The following is a 21,614-nucleotide window of genomic DNA, read 5'->3' as shown; positions in this document are numbered from 1 at the left end:
TCAGAGCAGATGCCGAAAAAACATAGAGGAAAGGAGCAAGAAGCGTGGATTTGTTACGATGCCTAAGAGACTCGAGCCTCATGTGGCGAGTGAGGCCTCATGGTTGGAGCATGACATGTGCTAGAGCGGTGAGGCAGTGGGAGATCAGGCCCACGTCTGCTCTGCGGGGGATCAGACACACCAAGGCCCTGATGTGGCAGCGGATCCGGGGACTGGTCCGGGCCTGCCGGTATGGTGTGGGATACCCAGTGAACTACAATGACCCGGCCCCGGACGAACAGGAGATGGTGTGCCTTGAGGTAAGGGCATGTTTTAGTTTTTGGCCCCATAATAAGCATGACTGTTTTTGTTTTTGATTATTATTATTATTTTTATTTTAGAGTCAATACAGTGAAGAGTCACCAACCAGTCATGTAAAACTAGCTGTACATTACTGTTGCTCTTTGAATGCATATTTCAGTTTTGAGTCACAAATCAGTATGTTTCTTGATAGTTGTTGCAGTAACAAGCAGCCACAAATACCAAAATAACATAAGTCTGTCGCTGAAGTATTCTCTCCAAACAATAAATAATAGCCTAATAAACTTGTGAGGTTCAGAGTAGCAATGAATGTCCTGATATCTATCAAATTATATTATATGTTTGTTATTGTTAATCACCTGCAGTAAATGATACATCTTTAACACTGTTGTGTTTTTGTTTGTTGTTGTTATTGTAACTAAATTACTGTTTTCTGAGCATCAGCAGCTTATTTTGCTTCTTGCCAAACTTCTATTTAGGATAGCAGCTCCTGTCTGAAGGAGGCCTAAGAAGATTAAAAGAAGATAGTGTGTCTTGAAATAGTGTGGTACCAGTCATTGGAAATCTAAATTAAGTTGTGCAGTCAGTCACACAGACAGTCACACAGACACACTACATGACAGCCTGAATTAACATCCCAATTCATTAGTGAGTTGAGAATACATTGAGTCATCTCTAACAATAGTCTTACAATTTGATTTTGCTTGGCAGCAGAATCACTCTTGGTAAATGGATAAATAAGGATTTGCGATAGCTTTCTGTGGTGAAGATGACTATGTTTATATTCACAGAGGGGAGGATTGCAAAGGAGCAACCGCAGAAACTGCTCCCACAACAGAGTGGGAGGACAGAGGAGTCAGTTCAGATCATCACATAAGCATTACACAAACTTTTTTTCCTGGCCAGGTGTCTGAGAGCAAAACTGGAGCTTGTTGAATTACAGTCACAATATTTAGCACCATGACCGAAATACAACAGCTATAAAAGAATATGGAACTCAACCGAAAGTGAATGAAAAGACACAGATTTAGCATTCTAAATCCGCACGGCTCTCTCTAGAACCACAACATTCTTAATGTCGCGGATTAAGAGCCACCGTGTTTACACTTTTTCCTGCGATGACAAGTCAAAATGTCTGCTTGGGCTACCAGGATCTTTATCTTATAACAACTTAGGTAACACTAAATCATGTATTTCATTGATTACCACACATACAGAATCTACAATATGTCACAAAAAGCGCTCGTCTTTCCTATTGATAATCATGCACATCAAGTTTTCATTTGAAGAGGGATGTGATTGGCCATGCAGTCAGTTCACAAATGTACTTACTTGCACTATTAGGCCTATACCTATTTCCATATATTGTATACCACAGATATACATTTATCCATACTTTATCTTTGTAAGAGGTTGTATTTAGAGACCATTTAATGGCAGTAATGAAAGTCAACTGTGCAATTAATGACTCCCATTAAATTTGATAGATATCTATCTATCTATCTATTATGCTCCAACTGTAATTTCATGACCTTTATGATGCGGTTCATTCGTCTTTATAGAGTCAATTACAATGACAGAACTTACAACTGCATGTCCTGATAAAGATCATGTCTCTTAACATTCAGAGTATTTGTCAGTTGAGCAAAGAGAGGTTTCTCTCCACTTGGTGACTGTCGATTATCTCAAGAGCTCCTGCATATTTCAAATAAGCAGAGCGCCGTATTGTCAGTGTGCACAGTGACTTGATATAAGGTCAGTGATAGCATTTTAAACTCAGCTATTTGCACTATTGTACATCCACTAAGTATTTGTCGATTGGTGGTGTCATCTGTGTTTAACGTATTTTTCTTTTTCTCAAATAGCAGTTCAATAACAATCAATTACTGCAGCATTCATAATGATGACTTTCAAGAAGAAGGCCAGATAGAATCACAACAATGTACTCTGTGTGCAAAGCTACAACAATGTTTTCTCCTGCAAGGCTCTAAAATGTCTTTAAATGAGCCCAATAGAATCGTGTTTACCCCTAACTGATGGTGGTAATGTGGACAATCAGTTTGTATGGAGAAGGACCGCCTAGAGTAAGGTTGATAATGTGATGTTAAAGTAAAAAACAAAAGAACAGATGACTGTGTAACTTGGTTACAAGGATTAAGACACCGATTGCGTTTTATTAAATTGAGCCTGACATTAACAGTGGAAAAAACAACTTGATGAACACACCTGGGGGAAATTCATTAGATGAATAATGTTAACAAGAAATAGAAATCAAATGAAGAGTTGTTGCCATCGTTGTCGCTGGGATTACGTGACATATCTTCACCTTCAAAATGCTCACCGATGCCGCGCATTATCCCTCGAGGTGGTAACAACACTTCATCTCCGGTGCATATCTGCATGTTGAGCTCCAGTGATCGAGTTTACAGTTAATTCTACTTTCCTCAAAGCTTCGCAATGCTTTGAATCATCTTAATCACACAGTGAAAAGACTTTATTCCCCAGCTTTGGCGTCCTACTCCTCCGTGTGACCTTGTGCATTCAGACTCCCTCCTCCACTTGGCATTGTGCTCTCAGAGGGAAAAGTCTGCGTGTTCGTCCAAATCACAACAGCGTAAAGCATCTTTCGTTGCTCGCGCGCATGTGTGTGTATATCAATCTCTCATGGCTATTTGCGGGTCTGTGTTGCATAACATGAGCACATGGGAAGGTGTTAAATTAAGTGTTGTGGAGAAAGCCATTTGTTCATATCTCTGGAGGGTAACAACCATGTGTGGATGCTAAGGGCATGCCCCAGTTCAGTACAGTAATTCATCTGTACAGGAAAGAAATCCCTTCTTTCCCTTTTTATTTTGGACAAGATAACCAAACAGATGAATGCCTAATCCTTAAGTGGTTCAATAGGCAGTATCATGGACCAGCACCAGGTCTGTGCGGATACTGTGGGATCAGTTCTCTCAGTTTTGTATTACAGGCGCTCATATCTTGCAGCACTTCACATTACAATATGTGGGGCGGATGACATTCATTTCCATGGCAAAGAGAATCTTCACTAAAAATGTGACCCAGACAGCAAAAATGTATTGGTGTAAATTAAATAGATAATTAGATAAAATACAGTATGTTATATTACACATTTGCAGAATAGGCAGAGTGCCATCTGGTGTCTGTACAAAGCAAAACATGATGTGCACCTATACATTAATAAAGGCATATTGCATTGAAAGATATGTGTGAAAATCTACATCCCACTATCTCCAGCTTGAGTCGGCATCGAATAGATATTGAACTGTCGCAGTTTAATACTCATACAAGCATGTCAAATATTAGGGATCTTATCAAAGAGATCATATCTTGCAAACGAAGCCGTGCCTTTCACTAATTCATACGACCATCGAGAATCTATGAGTCAGTCAGTGCACATGCAGAACATCATGTCAGTGCTGCAGTTCGAGCTACCTTCAGATGGCAGTGTTGTCTTCTACATCAGACCTGTACTGTAGATTACAAGGGACGGAGGAGCCTGGTAGTCATCTGTAAATGGGTTAGACTAAATTACTGACTGCTTAAATGCAACTTACACCTTGCCATGGGAGTAATGGCAACCTGTGCATTTAACAGGGACAGTACAGATAAACATTGTTGCAGAGAGAGAAGCAATGCAACACATGTAATGTCTGTTCACTTTGAACTAAACTGCAGCTGCTGTTCCTGCGTAGTCTATTTAATTCAGGTTAAAACAAATATATGCTGCTACAGATTCAGGATAAAAAACTACAAAACAGATAAAAAAGAAGACTGTGTGAATGCATATACAGTATGTATCTATGTGTGTGTGTGTGTGTGTGTGTGTGTGTGTGTGTGTGTGTGTGTTTGTGTGTATTGTGCATGACTGTGTATGCATTGACTGAGAGTTTGTGTGTATGAGTGTGGGTGTGATTATGCAGTATGAGAGTATATGTGACAAGAGGATTAAAAGTCACGCAGTGTTTACAAAATAAAAACAAGACAAAACAGTTTGGTGCACTCGATGCGTGGATCAGCCAGGAATGTGTAAACACTTAACTCACAGTAGAAATGTAAGCCTAAACTTCCCAAATGATGTAACGCTGGCTGTCAAAGTCATACTATCCTTCAGGGAGGTTTAGTTAAAAGAAATGCTGCAGTCTATCAGCTTCTGGCTGTTTCAGCACCATAGACAGCGACTTCAGGCAAAGACTCACTGGCGCGGGGGGGGGCGCGCTATATTTCTGGATATTTTGGATTTTGTAAATGGCTTTAATGTAACAAGAGCACAAGGGAAGTTTATGCTGCCTAGTGAGTTAGTTTGTAGGCTTTTATTTCAGTCCTTTCTATTTATTATAAACTGACATCATGCAGCCTCCATTGCTTGACTAGCCCGTTCCTAGAATCTATCGCGTACCAGGCAGGGTAAAGGACCTGTACTGTAAAAACCTGTGCCATACTGTCGGGGTTTACGCTCTCCACTGGGCTACTACGAGCTGGAGAGGAGACGCATGCGTACTGACTTGGAGCAGCCGGTAGGGAAAAAAAGCCTTATGTGCCATCGGATGTAATCAAGGCAAAGAATTACCTCTTCTCGCTGTGCATACATGGTGAAATTGTAAGTACTGGTGGCAAACCGATGTATCATTGCACGGACATTTCGCAAGTGGAGTATTTGAGGCCGTTTCCCAGTATTTTAAATGGCATGTTACTGTCTTGCTGTACAGTGGGCTTATAACAGATCTAGGCAGTGTCTTTTTGGTGGTCGTCCAGGGCGAAGAAGCTCTACGGTTCTTCGTGGTGGCACTTTCCATTGATGTGCTGTGCGAGTTGCTAATGCAATGGTTTCTGCTGATAAAATCGCTCAGGAGCCATTACATCCCAGTGTCGTTCACATTTCTGCTACGGTAAGATTGAATGAGAACAGCGGTTTATTTGGTGTTATCATGATTTATCCTCTGAATGGATACGACCACCCCCCCCCCCATTTCATCGTCAAGCCATAGCGTGTATTGCGATTGTGTCAGCTTTGAAGTACCCGACACCCGACGCGTAAAATATGCCATTTGGCAAGACGCACCAAATATGCAGCTGAAGCCTGCTCTGAATCTTAGTGAAACCGCGCGCGGATCCATTTTAGAAATGGCCAAATGGCATTGTATGCACTGAAAGGCTGTGATAGAGCGATGCTGCGGTTATAGATTTGCAAGCTGCGCCTTCGCCGCCCCCTTCCCATGTACCAAATCTCCTGACATTTTTTTTTTTTTTTTTGAAGCATCGTTTCTTGTGTCAGGTAGTAGCTGGATGCTGCCGTGTGTGTTAGAAGCGACAGCTTTGTTACATAAATGATCTGACAGGATTTGGCAGCTTCTGACCTGGTGATGACACATTTGTTAAAACCAGACAAGAACTCATTCTGTGAGAATAGCCTGTCTGTATCTGTAGGCCTATACAAACCTTAAAAGAGATTCTGTTGAATACACTCAAGTCACAGCTATACACAATTTTACATTTTACCACAGTAATTTCCCATGAACATGATAGCCTTTGGGTGCATGGCAAAGTGACACCTGACAAGTATGAATCTAAGACAAATATTTACATTATTTTCACGTGTGTTTAATTCATTGCTCCGCTTGAGCCCAGTGAGCATTGCAAATCCTTTAATGCACTGCTTTTACACTCAGGCATTCACAAATGGGATGTTTCAAATTTGCGATTATGAGCATTGAGCCCCTGTTTAACAATCCATCCCTTTTACACGTGCAGTTGGCGTGTATAAGGGCACATACAGTCCTTTTGAGACGACAGGGGCTGAAATGTGCTTGGTGGGTGCCAATACTTCTTCCATACTTTCCCCCTGAATGGAGCAAAAAGCATTCCAAACAGTGTGACCTCTGGGCATGCCAGCACATGCTCCTGCCAGAGAGCATCAGCAGCACACATACAGTAACACATACATAGGTGACAACTGGTGAGTGGTAAATTAAATAAATCAAATTTACCTGGTAAAAGTGATCAAAGTGCTGGTAAAATGGACTGACACTGTCAGGATGTCACACTGGTCATTGGTCTCATTACAATGTTGGCCTTGCCATCTGTATTGCACTGGCACTGAATTGTATGATACAAATCCATTGCAGGTCAAGAGATGTTCTTACCACAAGATAAAAATCTCAGTTAAATACAAATCCTGACATCTAAAACATTAAACTCAGCGCCTCTCCCCTGTTTGTAGCCCATGGGATCAGAGCGGATGGAGATGCGAAAGAGGCAGATGTCGGTGCAGCAGGAGTCGGCAGCGGGGGGAACTGCACCGGCCCAGCAGGACCAGCCGGGCCAGGCCAACCCACGGGGCTCAAATGCATGTTGCTTCTGCTGGTGCTGCTGCTGTAGCTGCTCTTGGTAGGTCTTCCCCACCCGAGAACTTGCTTGTTGTGGCGCAGCATGGCCGACGTTACTGTGCACAGGACAGCACAGCCTGAGCTACTGTGTCTTATGTTCTTGATACTTGTTGCGTGTGATCTGTAGACACTTACCCTGCAGCAGCCTTATGTAAACAGCAGTTAGTTATCGGCTGACAATGTGGGAAATGGGAGCTCCTGAAATATCTGCAGTTCAGTAAACTTAGTGCGGATGAAATCAAACCAAATCCGACACAAGACATCGCAGATACAGACACACAGCTAAACAAATATAATATGCTAAACAAATATGTGCAAACATATAATTAGTATTTGCTGTATATATCATCTGAATATTTATCTGCTGAGCATATTCATTGTTGAATAATCTGCAGATCATTTTCTCGATTAATCGACTAATTGTGAAAAATTGTCTATTGCAATTTCCCAGACCCAAGGTTATGTCCTCAACAGTCTAAAACACGAAGATATTAAATTGAATATCAAAGACAGCAAGCAAATATTTAGATTTGAGAATCTGAAACCAGCAGCGTTTTGGTATACATGATTAAAAAATGACTGAGACCATTTATCGATTATCAAATTAGTTGTACACTAAGATGAAATAATATGTATCACATGAATAATTTCTTCGGTGCAGGTCATAATCTGTCTATCTCACTAACAGGAATGAAGACCGGGATGAAAGGAACCGAAAGGCTTCTCATGACGTCAAGGAAGGGACCGCAGACTGTGAAGACTGGTCAGCTGATTTCCCTGCACAAAAATGCCAAATCTACTAAGCATATTTGTGGAAGTAAATGTTGAAATCACTCACCCCCATGTTGTCCACGCTCTCTGCAGCCCGAAGCCCACGCTGGAGGAGGTGTGCTCGTGGGGGCAGTCGTTTGACAAGCTAATGTGTTGCCCAGCGGGGAGGAACTCCTTCCGGCAATTTCTTCGCACCGAGTTCAGCGAGGAGAACATGCTCTTCTGGTTAGCCTGTGAGGAGTTCATCAAAGACGCCAATAAGACTCCAGTAGAGGAGAGGGCTCGTGTCATCTATGAGGACTACATTTCCATTCTCTCGCCCAAAGAGGTCTGACAGCTCTTGGTTTCACTGTTATTAGAAATGTGTTGATTTCAAGGGTGAAACTTCGTGATATGTGACAAATGTTCATCATTCGTCAATGTCCTCATTCTCCCTGCCTTTAAAGGAGTAGTTTGACATTTTGGGAACATTTTGAAGATAGAGATAGAGTGCAATTAAGTCCTGCCCACACCGAAGGGGAAAACCAGTGGCTTTGTATTGTGTGAGGGTGACTCCTTGTGACTTTCATCTGCTTGCAAACAACAGAAAAATGCCTCAAAGCGGCTGTGTGGTGCACTACCAACAGGGTAAAGAGCCCAGAACTACGTTTTTATAAGCTGCCGCAAAGAAAAACTGAGGATACAGGCAATAAGACGTGAGGCATCGGCAGAATAGTAAAACTGAGGGGATCCTTAAACCCAGTAGGCTTACGTGCAGCAAGCATTTTGTCCAAATGTCAGTTTAAGGCTTAATATATTTCTGTAAGTTACGCTAAATCACTTTGACAGCATTCAAACTGAGTTAAAGTAGAATGTTTATAATGTTACATCAGAAAGCTATGCAGTATTATGTTTGCACGTGCCTGAGCTAATAAACAGTAACTTGCTAACATTAGCTAACAGCTAACTTGTCCTATCCCATCATCATTTTAGTTATGAACTGCACCCTTGGTAGATATAGGGTGCTAAAAAAAATCCTTTAAGCCTGATGTTTTTAGCTAGCTACAAGCAATTTGTTAGCATGTTGCATATTGTGGTCGTGATTGTTTTCCCATCCGGTGGGCGTCGTTTTCACAGTATGAGGCGTTGCGCTCCGTCTCTATTGAGACCATCATGTCTGTGTAAATATACAGTTGGTTAGCTTAGCTTAGCAAAATGACTGGAAACAGAGGGGAAAAGCTAGCCTGGCTCTGTCCAAAAGTAACAAAATCCACAAGCTGTTTCCTCCATTTCCTCTCTCTGTGCTAAGCTAAGCTAACCGACTGACTCATAATTACTTCAGACATGAGAGTGGTATCAATTTTGTCATCTAACTCTCATTAAGAAAGCAAATAAGCTTATTTCTCAAAAGGTCAAATGTCCTTCATTGACAGTTTTTCATTGAGAATGTGCACATGCTGCTCTTCCTAATTCCAACCCGTTCTTGACTCCCAGGTGAGCCTTGACTCCCGTGTGCGTGAGTCAATCAACAGGAACATGCAGGAACCCAACTTGCAGACGTTCGAAGATGCCCAGCTGCAGATCTACACACTGATGCAAAGAGACTCATATCCCCGCTACATGAACTCCCAAGCCTACAAAAACCTGCTCAACACTCTGTCAGAGCAGTCCCCCGAATCTTAGGGTGGTGATGACCTGTGATATTTTAACTGTCTTTATCCCCCCCCCAATCCTTATTCCCTTTTTTAAAATTTTCTTTGTATGTTCAGTGTAGGATTACATGAACCTGGCCTCGGGCCTGGCCCCTCCCAGGGATTTCAGCGCTATTGTGATCTGCACCTGACCGAAGACACTCAGGTCTCAAAACTCCCGAGGGCTCGACATCACAAGTACTGCTACAGATCAACATAGCAAAACACTCCAAAGGAATATGAATACATTTTGTTTCTGTTTTATTTTTCTTTCTTTTGATAGAAATAATCTATTTTATTTGTGTTCAGAGTTTTTTATGGTCTGTTGTTTTTTGTATGATTGTTTGGGGGGGAAATAATTCCGACTGTAGACTATATATATACGTATATATATATATAAATATATATATATATATTTATGAGTTTGTAAATAGTAAAAATGGAATTGTGGGTATTTTATGTAGAAACGCCTGGTTCTATTCACTGCGTATGAAAATCAAAGCTCAAGTCAAAGGCTAGGTGTTAGCTCTACTTGCAGGCAGCTTTGTGGGGTACTATATGATTTTACCTTGGTTTTACCCTGTTTTGTTATCTAACCTCACACTTTGGTACCTGTGACATCGACTTGGCAACTCCAGTTCGTGTAAAAACTGTGTGGGATTGAAAAAGTGTGGTTATCTGTGAAGTTACAGAAAGTGACAATGGCTCTAATCACGGTGTGCAATTTGTTTCCATGAGAACCACAAATCAACTATGGAAGGGTATTGTTACTTTCTATACTCAGTCTTAACCACAGAAGATTGCCTATTTAAGATAGATTTTTTTATTGAAGTGTTACTCAATGCACACCTCTAATATAGTTTTACCAGTGGGACATAAGAACCTAAGTTATTCTATTTACCAGATAAAGTATTTTTTATTTATTGATATCTATTGCCAATACACAAAACCAACAAGTTCAAATTATATTTAAGTTCTATCGTGGAATCAACTATACTGTGAGGTCACTGTCATAAAATGTAGAAATGTGGGTTCATTCCATGGGTTGGTAATTTCCTAATAATTTCTGGAACTTGGTACTAATGTTTGGGTGGTTTCTTGAAGGAATTGCCACATTTAAACCCAATTCATTTTTACTTCTTTCATATATGTTTGCTAAATGTAAAGCTACAACCAGAGGATGGTTAGCTTAGCCTAGCTTAGCACAAAGACTGGAAACGGGGAATCCGCTATCCTCTATGTCCAAAGGTAACTAAATCTGCCTTTTAGCAACTCTGAAGCTCGAACATATCTCATTTGTTATATCCTAGCTAGCTGTTTCTCCCTTTTCCAGTCTTTATGCTATGCTAAGCTAACCGGTTGCTAGCTGTAGCTTCAAATTTAACATACAGATCTGAGAGTGGTATGGATTTTCCAATCCAACAAAAGCAAGTAAATGTATTTCCCACAAATATCTGCTTTAATTCTACATTTCTGTCAACTGGTTCGTTTGCAGAGAGAGAAATGTTAAACAAAAAATCACATTTATCAGACTATTGTTTGGAGTTAATGAACTGGAAGTGTATCAACCTTCTTGATTTTACCAATAACTAGAACCTAAATACATATTAACTATGTAGGAAATTCATAAATTGCAGATGAGTAAATTAAAGTGTGTGAGGGTTACATTTTTTCGACAGCTGGTGGAGTCATCTGTGTATCACCGTGCAGGATTTTGACTTTAAAACCTCACCTGCAATATGGAAGTGACTTGTGATTGAAACTGACGCTGGGGTCCGGCCAGGTCAGCAGCAACACCAAAGCTACCATGTAAACTGTGTTGATACATTTAACGAGAGCGTTTCCATTGACTGAAATTGGAGTTGCCAAGTATCAAATACGTTAATGTACTTTAATAGTTGAATTACTTTGTTGCCTCACAAACATGTCACTCAAAGACAAGATCCTCACATGGGGAAGTGCCTTGACATTCAATTTTATGACATCTTTCTCATGGGCAACAGTTGTTTTCAGACTCATGCCGTAAGAGTTGTTACTGGAGCATTAGGCCAGGTTACTGGTAATTGTCCCTCTCTTTGGCCAAATTATCACATGTTTTGTCTTGATTCCTTAGTCGTGACTACACTGGTCCATTTTGGTAGAGCTACCAAACACTATGGCGGAGGTTGATGACAACACGTCTTTATTTGCTGAAGACAAAAGAGATCAATGGATAGGGCCGTTTGATCTGAACTTCTCGCCATCCCATGTTCTTCACGGTGGCACTTCTACTTGTCTTAGAATAACTTAAACTTACTATGTGCAATTTGAGCTGATGGTTACACCGAGCAGATCAACCTCAAAACACAATCTAAGCCAATGGTTTGGAGTGATGCCTATACATGTTTCTTCTTCTGTTTACTATATGAAATGTGTTATTTTGCGTCGAGTTTACTGAAGAATACATTTAAGAAAAAAAAAACAAATAATGTGAATGTTTACAGTATTTGGTTTCGTTTTTTTTTTTTCTGCTACTCTCCAAGAAAATAATGACTTGTGGGCATTTTGATTAAGATAAAATAAAGCACAATAATTTTAGCGACTCTAGCATGATTTGATCACAAAACCACACGACACAACCATCAAGTACTATCACAACAAATCCAAATACTGTTGAGAGCCTTGGATCACGTAATCTCGTGGCAAGTATTAAAGGATTTGAATATATCAGCAGATACATATATTGATTTGCAGGTAACATTAGCAAAATTACTCCATCATTGTGCATGTGTGTGTTGTTCAGTAAACGATGTTTGCCCTAAAATATTTGGGGCTTTCTCCATCAAACAAGCAGATCAGGTAAATCTAGATAAAGAAAATCACTATAATTCATATTGTTCATGAGCTGAGATGGGTTAATGTATTTAAATATCCATTGAAATAGTTGCAATTTAGTAAGAAGCTTTGTGTCACGATTAAACGATACACAAGAACTACAGTGAAACACATACGGCATGTTGCACGCTTGAGCTTCATGTGTATGTAATAATATAGTTATTACATGACATGTTAGCCAAACGACACTTATCTAATGATATGTAGCGGTAAAGGATCGCTCAATCAATCAGCAATCAACGTAAATACTAAGAAAGAAGGCAAACACGTGTCTGTTCATTACAGTAGTGGTTCCCAACTTTTTGGGGTTGTGACCATTGAACTCTAATGTTCAGTTTGGGGTCCTTATGAAAATTGCTTATAACCATGAATTAGAAAAAGAAAAATGTTGTACACATCTTAATGTTTTAAATTAGTTAGTTCCTCAAGTTAAAAGATTAAACAGCCTTAATCTTGTACGACTGATCTGGGTTCAGTTTGTGTGAGGGTAAGGCAGCATAGCTGCTTGTCAACATGGAGTGGTTGCACCTGGCCATTAAAAAAAATATACCTAGAGGAAAGGGAACAATTGTGTGTCATCCATGGTTCTGCCAATAACATTAGCCTGTCCCTAGACAGATTAATATGCACACATCAGCATTCACTTTGATGTGATGAATATTCCACCAATAACACACACACACACACACACACACACACACACACACACACACACACACATGCACACACACACATACACACACACGCGCGTGCACACACACGCGCGTGCACACACACTCCTTTCAGATCTGTAATTGCATTAGTATAATGTTCAAGACTCGCATAACCAGAGGAGACTGAAGCCTAATGAAAATCACTTATTTTTAATCAAATGGATTACATTTTTATTGGGGAATTAAATAAAACAATGCAATGTTGTAAGGGAAAAGCAAAACAACATTGTCAAAAGTGTTAAAACTACATATAAAAAAATGCAGATAAAAGAGAATGAGACAAGATTGACCGCATATATGTGACATTTGACAAAAAACAACTAATAACAATAGTAAAAGATTTTGGGGGGAGGGCATCGGGGATCTGACAATGAGCTCAAATCTATGAACAGGATATTTATTCAAACGGTAACCTGTGGCATCTTTGTATGGCGTGTTGTGTACCACAAAATACAAAGCTCCAATCTGTTGCAGAGAGACCACCTGGTCCAGGAATTTTGCTACTTGTCGGAGTGCAGTGCACATTCAGCAGAACTAGAATACAAAAAAACATAAAATTAACACTCAAGATACTGTAATATTTCCATTAAACACTGATGATCAAGCCATACATAAATACCTGGGAGAAATAAAAAGTCTAAGTCAACAAACACTCCCATTTATATGACGTGTATTTTCTTTTTGTTAAATTAAAACCCACTGTGGTGAAATCCTATGTTGGTTTTTAATTTCTTTATTTTATTTTCCTACTCTCTAACATCACTTGGTGTTTGCAATGAAATTGCAGTGGTCAAATTTATGGTGTAAATGTATACACAGAGCGCAGCATTAACCCTTAATAGATGCATTATGTCAACTTCTGTAAATATCAACATTTAACATATCTATTTATTTAAACAAAAACAAGTAGATGAGAAATGTAGAATGTCTGTGAGTTTAATGTAAATTGTGGTTTAATCTATGAATTCTTCTCTGAATTAAATTGATGAATAATTAAGTCTATAAAATGTTTTAAAAAATAGGACTGACTAACAGTCCAAACCCCGTAAATAATCAATTAACAAATATCATATAAAACAGAAAAGCAGCAAATATTATGCTTAATTAAATTCGTAAAAAAAGGTAAATTGATCATCAATTATGTTGCAGATACATTGTCTTTAATCGACTGATGAATCGATTCATTGTTTCAATTTGCAACAACATTCAGGCATCAACAGGCTGTTTGAAGGCTAAATAGCATTGAGTTGAGCACAGGTGGGACTTTTTAATAATAAAGGTGTGCAGGTGAAGTCTGCACGGAGAGAAAAGGACCAAATTGGCCAACTAAACAATATTGACGCTCGTATAATGTGTGGGGGGACACACAACTCGACCGATAAAACACAACGAGTCAGTCAGCTGACGGGTTTCACGACTGAGTCAACGAAGCCCCCGTTAAATAAACAACATACCTTCCATCGATTACCGCAATCATTGCAGAAGACAAATGTGGTCATTGGCTCATCAGCGCTGCGCGTTTGAACCTGGAAATGACAAACAAAACACACACAACCCATTCATTACAATATCAAACTGAACAAGCAGGGCTGCTGTCCAAACTGACCTGAATTCATGGAAAACTCAAACTTTAAGTTACTTGATGACAATGCAGTCACACCAATATAAAACATGTAAATAGCACCATGGTGACATTGATTACAACCACACCCGTAAACTAATGTTACCATCAGCCATAACGTCCTAATACGAAGCACAATCGGCGATCGGTATACCTGTGTGTAGGTGCAGCACTTCCCCTTGCACTTTCCACAGGTGAATAGATCCGTCTGAGTTCCTCCAGTGGTGGACAGCTGGTGTTCCCTCACAGCCTCTTTGGTCAAATTCTTTCTCATTTCTCTCAGCTCATCACTGGCCATCTCCTACAGAAACAGAAGAGTCATTTATGATGCCTTTAAGTACATTGTTTATATATTTTACTGATATGCACCACGGGATAATATTATACCGACAGGGAAGCAAAACTTTAAGAAGAATCCGTGTTGGGATAACTATGCTACTGAGTGTGTGCCAGTTCCAGGATCTCTAAAATAAAGCCACCAACAGCTCACGAACCTCTGCGCTCATCTTAGCCATCCGCTCGGGGGTTACACTCCCACATAGCACTGTCCTCCTTAGATTAGGGTTCTTCATATCCTTCAAATTCGAGATTCTGCTCCGTATGCGATTCTTGTATTTCGGGTCTGTGTTCTTAAACTCTTGAAAGACAAGTGATGGCAGGTCAAGGAATACAATTTGGCAATTTTTTGTTTTTATGCTTCATAATAAAAATAATAAAAAGTAGAGCCTTAAACTACATTAATAACTCCGAACTTTTAGGTGCGTTTGTGTTGAAACATTTAATGGATGAAATAGTTAACTGACTAAATTAGAATCCATCAGAATTTCGGTAATTTAAATGCTCACATTCTCTGTTTGCAGCCTGTGAGGATTGTGTATTTTTCTCTGTTTAATACTTTCGATCCGGTTCGATCCTTGGCTGCTACATGTCCTGTGCCGAAGTGTCCCTGAGCAAGACACTGAACCCCTAACTGCTCCCCGGGCGCTTCTCAGCAGCCCACTGCTCCCAATAAGCTAGGGATGGGTAAAAGGCAGAAGCCAAATTTCGTATATGTGTATATGACAATAAAAACCTAACTAACTTTAGGGATTTAGACTGGTGGTCAGACAAAACAAGCAATTTAAAGTCCAGAGACATTACCTTGGAAAGAGGAAACCGCTGACAAGCGGAACAGTTTTCCAAGGACCCCGTCTTTATCGTAACACTGTTTCAGCATAATGCTTTCTACCATTTGTACACTTAGATGCCATTGGCACCATTTATATTCAAAAACTTTTCAAGCTAGATACTTCAAACCTATTTCACCGTGATGAACAGAAACGCATTGAAATTTGAATCATGTCAATACCACGTACAGCTTTAAGCAGAGGGTCTTTTCATTCAACATTCATTTGGACTTGTCTTGACAGCAATTATCTGATCTTAAAATCTTTCAGAAAACGAACAGCAGGAAGACTGGAATAGTCCCACTAAGGCCAGATATTTAAACGTACTTATCTAAAGCAGACTTTTAGTCAGCGCTTCAACTCTGGTCCTCATTCTGTAGATGTGCACTTTTTAATGACACAGCACAATTTTATAATTATTATAATATAAATATAGAAGGAATTTAAAAACTTTAACATCTGCTTTCCATTTAATATAAAGGATATCTTCCTCAATCTGTGCTCCAAGTTCATCACAATCAGCACCAATAGCAATATGATCATCTGAAAAAAAAGAAAAGTCAGAGGATGGACATGAAATGACAGTACCTTTAAATAAAGTCAAGAGTAACCAACCACAATAACAGACATCCTATGTTGAAAATGTGTTGTCCTCATTATTGTAAGAACAGGATTACCTCCTGCTTGTAGAGCTTGGGCTAGCAGCTCTCGGCACTTGACCCTGATAGAGTCGGAGGTGGTGGGGGCACGAGGAAAGGTGTTGATCAATGAGTTGGTTGAAACGTCAGCAGGCTCACTCTTGCTGCTGGAGTTACTGCTCGAGCTGCTTTGGGAGCAAGAAAAATATATGAAAAAGTAGACAAATTGCATCTGCAGCCAAATGGCAAGAAACAAACAAACGTGTCGACCCTCAGAAATGTTCCTACACGTACATAAAAAACAACATTATGTTCTTGTTACCTTTCTTCTTTTGCTTCTGGGCTTCCCTGCGAGGGAGAAACAGGCGTCGTTTGCTCTTTTCTCTTTTCATCTGAAGGTTTGTCTCCACTGCCGGGCTCGTCTGGAGTACAAGTGGCAGAAATCAAGCAAGTAAGAAAACAACAGAAGAGAGCGACACTAGCGAAGACCTACATTAAAATAAAGAGTGTCAATACGTCGGTATGCTTGCCAGCTGAATAGCTCTACATTAAGAAAACACAGTAAAAACAAATCTTGGTCATACACATCTCATAAAGGTATCAAATACGAACAATATCATGATATATTATTCCTATGTTACACAATAACTCAAACTTAAATGGCTGAGGCATGCCACCCATTGTGGATGTCTTCACTGAAAGTGCTGGCTGCTGTCCATGTCTATGTGCTGCTGAACACCTCATTTACAACACTGTGGGTTGAGAATAGATACGAAGGATTTGAAGGTACTCCAACAGGACACGTTTGACAGCTGGTGTACCCAGAGCGCGATGTGTTACAATAAGCAAAGGATCCAAATTGGCTTGGACTTCATAAAGCCAATCAGTGACCAAAAATATTGGTACGATTGGCTCCGATACGATCAAGCATAACAGCTTGGACATGAAAAGATCTCTCCAGAAACATGACACGTAACACCACAACTCGCACGTGTTTAAGTAGAATTGAAAAGCAAATAGTTACCCAAAAGCTTCTTCCATGATTTGATCAAGGCCTTGGCTAGGGATGTGACCTCGTCGTCTGTGCTCTGCTTGCGGATGGCGTTAACGGACATCCCGATTCTGGTAGACTGTGGAAAGACACTGTGTCAACGTCTCAGGGTTTGAGCACTGACGGTGAGCCTCAAGAAGAATGAGCAAAGATACCTGAAGCAGCTCCAGAGTCATGGGGATACTTCGCAGCTCCTTCAATAAGTCCAAAGCCCCGGCCTGCAGGGGAGAGGGTGGTCAGATTTGGTTTCTTATGAATCTTGAGCTCACAGTAAAGTTATACTAGATTATTCTACCGGAGTTCTATTTAGTAACAGCGATACTTCAGATGCAAGTTGGACAACATTGTTGTTAACTAGTTATTGTTCTTGGTTTAAATAAAAGTAATGTATTTGGGGTGATGAGTAGCCAATTGACTGTTTTGATAACTGATTAATCGTTAGGGTGAATTTTCAAGCACAATTTAATAACATCAGCTTCTACTAGGGTCTCAAATGAACTTAAATTATATCAAATTTAACATTTTCTTGGACTTTTGGTTAGACATAAGAAGACATTTAAATATATCACTTTGGGTTCTGTGACCAAATGATCGATTTTAATCGGAGCAATAATCGATAACGAAAGTATTTATTAGTTGTGGCCCCATTAACGTTACAGTACATGCAACTTAGTAACATTACATTAGCTTGGCGGCTAAAAGTTAACGTCAAGCTTTTCCAAAGTCCCCAAAACACAACAGAAATATTGAGTATAATTATACATCATATCTCGATATCTAACTGACGTTAACTACTTAATTTCGGTTATCTTAAAATGACAACATCCAGCATGTTATTGCGCTGCAGGGCACAAGGCTAGCTGCTATGTGGCTAGCTGCTAGCAACACACAGAGCTGCCGTTCACATAAACAGACTTTAAAGCTAGCTGTTAGCCATTTAGCCAAACTGCAGGTATAGTCACCGTGGAGCTCATTGTTTAGGGTAACCGTGGATTTAACTGGTGAAATGACACACTGGTACAGTCCTGAACTGGTTAGAGGATTAATTAGCTGGACAGCCTTCAGCTAAACCCATAAACAGCCCATTAGCGCCAACGTTAGCCACACATAAACATCAGCAGGCTGGAGGGAAGCATCCATTCTTCTCGGGACATCTCACCCCGTTTTTCTTCTGCGCCATTTTATCCATCTTCTTCGCTATTCTGATGATGTCCTCTTCCTCCTTTTTGCCCATGTTGAATGATCTAAAGATACCCAATAAAACGGGCGCAAATAGGAAAAGAAATCCGCGACAAAAGACACCACGCCAATGAAGTGAGAGCGGCGGCGTCTACTTGAGGGACCGGGGACCTCACACTGACCCTCCACCGTGGAGCAGACCTGAGTAGCCGATGCATGATGACTTCAGGGGGAGATAATCGTTTCGGAACCCACGATTCAGAGCATTAAGTAGCCTATTCACCACCACGTATTTATCAGACAATGCCAAAGGGGACACATTGTCTAAGAATACCCAGATATACCTCAGTATTTCCCTCTAGTTCTGTACAAACAGCTGTCCTGTGGCTACCAAAACAAGGCCTGCATTTTGGCAATACCGCCATCCGTCGATAGATGGCGCCAAAGTGGCACTTGTTTCTCTGCTTGGACTCTTGTTGCTATAAACGTTTGTCAAAGTTCTCAAATAAATGTTTGGGTCGTCTCATGTTTTATAAATAGTTCATCTGAGAAGGTTTAAATGTTCTGTCCTGAGCTGAAACGATATATTTATTAATCAATAAGTCGAGTGACCGAAAATGAAATGGCTACAAGTTATTTTCGGCATAAATGCCTCAAATGTTATTTCTTTATGGTATTAAATGGAATTTCTTTGGGTTTGGGACTGTGATGGAATATTTTCACTTTTTTTTAAATTATTGGACAGTTTACATGATGTGTTTATCGATAATGAAAATAATAATTCATAGCAGGTTTGTCACAAACAAGGGCTCACAAGATACATCTGAGGGATCACAATTAACAATCAACAACAATTAAAAGGATAAGGAAGTATGCCTTACATAATTGTTGGCTATGCTTCAAACATTCCTCTGATATTTCTCTTTTTTTCTTGTTAATTACCGGATTATTTTACCTGGAGTTTGAATGATTTTTTTAAAGAATATTTAACAAGAATAAGTCAGTTGCAGGTACATGGTCTTAAAGTATATATTTTTGACATTTGGGCATTTGACAGTATTAACTGTATTATTCATTGTAATAAACTGTGAGTGAAAGAGCTAAGGGCCTTTTACGGGACTTATGGCTTTAGATGAAGGCACGGCTGTTGTGAAGATCAAACCTGTGACCGAAGCCTCGATGATCGCACACGGTTGGATCTTATACTGCAGTTATGTGGCACCGAGAGAGTCGCTATTTTGGATCTTACTAATCCAAACAGATCAGCATGTGACATTGCCACCTAGTGATTAAATGTTAGGCAATCACTGCAAATTATTTGAATCATTGAACTCACTAAAAAATGCAACGTGCTGCTAATTATAGTCAATAAAATATACAGTATACAAAAAGGTAAAATAAAAATATGGTGCCAAATTCACATCATGTTTCATCAGTTTACAAGAGCTGGTAAAACACTGACGAAAGTATTATGAAGCTTTCATTTTATGAATATCTCCACTTTAAATACATGATGTGTTGGAACTTCTGGATTCTGTTTTACCTAAACAGGCCTGTCCTTCAGTCAACCCCGACCAGACAGTCTCCATCTTCCAGGACAGTGCACATGCTAGTGGGAGGTATTAGCAGCTTTTACTCTTTAAGAGGCAGTTTATAATTGGCACAGTGTCTGGTAACTGCAGTATAGTGACACAGCTCTCACCCCATGATGCAATTAAATCATTAGCCATTGAATAAAAGTCAACAACAGGTACAGACGTTGGATATACCGCTTTGGCCTTCCAAGTTTGGATACAAAGCTGCAGTATTTACACAATTATGGTCACATTACTTGTTTATTACAATCACCAGGATATTCAACAGGTGCAAAAACAGATTCACTGTGTGTTCTGAAATGTGATGGTGGATTTCCATGACCTGCTGTGGGGTAGAAGTGCTCTGTTAAGACCTTATTCTGCCTCATGCTGTCAGCGAGTGCGCAACATATTTAACCTAATCCCTATTAGGACAAGACTTCTCAAATCTGATTATGTAGGCTGCTTGCAAACGAGAAAGAGTCCTAGCCGCCGGTGGTATCTGTTTGGAGTGGTAAAGATTTACTAATACAATTTCACGTGGAGAGTTCATATATCTTTAGGAACCTTTACCACCTTCGTCATTATTCTTCAATTAATCTGGTGCTCACTAATCCTTTGACTGTATTCACTCAGCTTTCTCTCTTACTATTTTAGTACAAATAACAAGAGATACATCTATGGATGATGATTAAAGAGGACTTTTTGAACATCATTTTCTTATTTTTAATGAGATGTAGAAGACACATTTGCTATTGTGTAAAACTGACCAAATAAAATCTTTCAGAAAAAAAACTATATTGTCATCCATTTGTGATTGAATATCATTCTGTTAAAATTTCAGTCCGCCGTGCTACAGTTTGTCTGTTTACTTCATTTGTTATCTTGATATGCTGATTAAGTGTGAGCAAAGATTAAGCAAATTGGCCATGATGTTACATGTCCCAAAATAGCCCTCCGACGCAGCTGACAGGCTTTGACCAGCGCTCTGAGGAATAACGGAGGCACACTTTCTGCTGTTTTAGCCGCCATTATTCAGGTGAAATGTGAGACATACGGTAAGTCTTGTTGATTTCATTTCTGTTGACATGTTTGCTCATTTCTTAAGTATCTACAGGGTGTAATTAGTTGAATTAGTTTATATGTTTCAGATTCTTATGACCCCTTTCTAAATCGGTCTACATCTAGACTTGTGTTGTTCACAGGAACAATTTTAACATAAATAATGTAGAACCTGTTGTAAAAAGACATTGACTATTTTCATTTTACTGTAGATTACTATACAAGTTATTGAACTTCTAAAACAAGCTAACCAACAGAGGCTCTGTGCTCTTATACAAGGTTTTATCCCCTTAATGTACAAATGATGCTCTTTTCTACCATGCAGTATATATACCTACTGGTATTATGCCACTAATGTCAACAACACCTGTATATATATATATTATTGCATTAATATAAATCTAAAAAATACATTCAGTTATATATATTACATAGAAAACTATATGTACTGTATGCATATAGCTTAAGAATATTAATGTGCATTTAATGATTACATTTACAAGTTCATGTGGATCCACATAATTTACAGACCACACACAGTAGGACAGCATTTCTTTAGTAAAAATAGAATAATGTGTAGCTGCG

At 39.6% G+C, this 21,614-nt stretch overlaps 2 protein-coding genes across 7 annotated transcripts; one reads left to right on the top strand and one right to left on the bottom strand.

The window, feature by feature from the left end:
* Window positions 1-69: 69 nt before the first annotated feature.
* On the top strand, window positions 70-9,462 carry rgs20 (regulator of G protein signaling 20). 5 transcript variants are annotated; one of them, XM_031865478.1, is made up of 6 exons: window positions 4,543-4,924; window positions 5,080-5,213; window positions 6,545-6,711; window positions 7,399-7,473; window positions 7,575-7,809; window positions 8,955-9,462. In XM_031865478.1, the coding sequence occupies exons 2-6, from the start codon at window positions 5,148-5,150 to the stop codon at window positions 9,141-9,143; spliced, it is 732 nt and encodes a 243-aa protein (XP_031721338.1). In that variant the 5' UTR covers window positions 4,543-4,924; window positions 5,080-5,147; the 3' UTR covers window positions 9,144-9,462. The 5 variants fall into 5 exon arrangements, with proteins under 5 accessions (XP_031721335.1, XP_031721338.1, XP_031721337.1 ...); XM_031865477.1 differs by having other exon boundaries at window positions 5,034-5,213; XM_031865475.1 differs by lacking the exons at window positions 4,543-4,924; window positions 5,080-5,213 and adding an exon at window positions 70-299.
* Window positions 9,463-11,594: 2,132 nt separating this feature from the next.
* On the bottom strand, window positions 11,595-18,784 carry tcea1 (transcription elongation factor A (SII), 1). 2 transcript variants are annotated; one of them, XM_031865440.1, is made up of 10 exons: window positions 18,374-18,784; window positions 17,370-17,432; window positions 17,188-17,293; window positions 16,486-16,585; window positions 16,203-16,351; window positions 16,012-16,068; window positions 14,854-15,008; window positions 14,514-14,660; window positions 14,193-14,264; window positions 11,595-13,272 (listed from the first exon to the last, which is right to left on the bottom strand). In XM_031865440.1, exons 1-10 carry the CDS (start codon window positions 18,446-18,448, stop codon window positions 13,264-13,266), a joined length of 933 nt encoding a protein of 310 aa, XP_031721300.1. In that variant the 5' UTR covers window positions 18,449-18,784; the 3' UTR covers window positions 11,595-13,263. The 2 variants fall into 2 exon arrangements, with proteins under 2 accessions (XP_031721300.1, XP_031721301.1); XM_031865441.1 differs by having other exon boundaries at window positions 16,203-16,348.
* Between the last annotated feature and the right edge of the window lie 2,830 nt (window positions 18,785-21,614).

Source organism: Anarrhichthys ocellatus, unplaced genomic scaffold, assembly GCF_004355925.1.
Source record: "Anarrhichthys ocellatus isolate YVR2014 unplaced genomic scaffold, GSC_Weel_1.0 scaffold32, whole genome shotgun sequence".
NCBI classification, from domain to species: Eukaryota; Metazoa; Chordata; class Actinopteri; order Perciformes; family Anarhichadidae; genus Anarrhichthys; species Anarrhichthys ocellatus.
The sequence above is the reverse complement of the archived record's forward strand: the minus strand, read 5'-3'. Positions and strand labels throughout refer to the sequence as shown.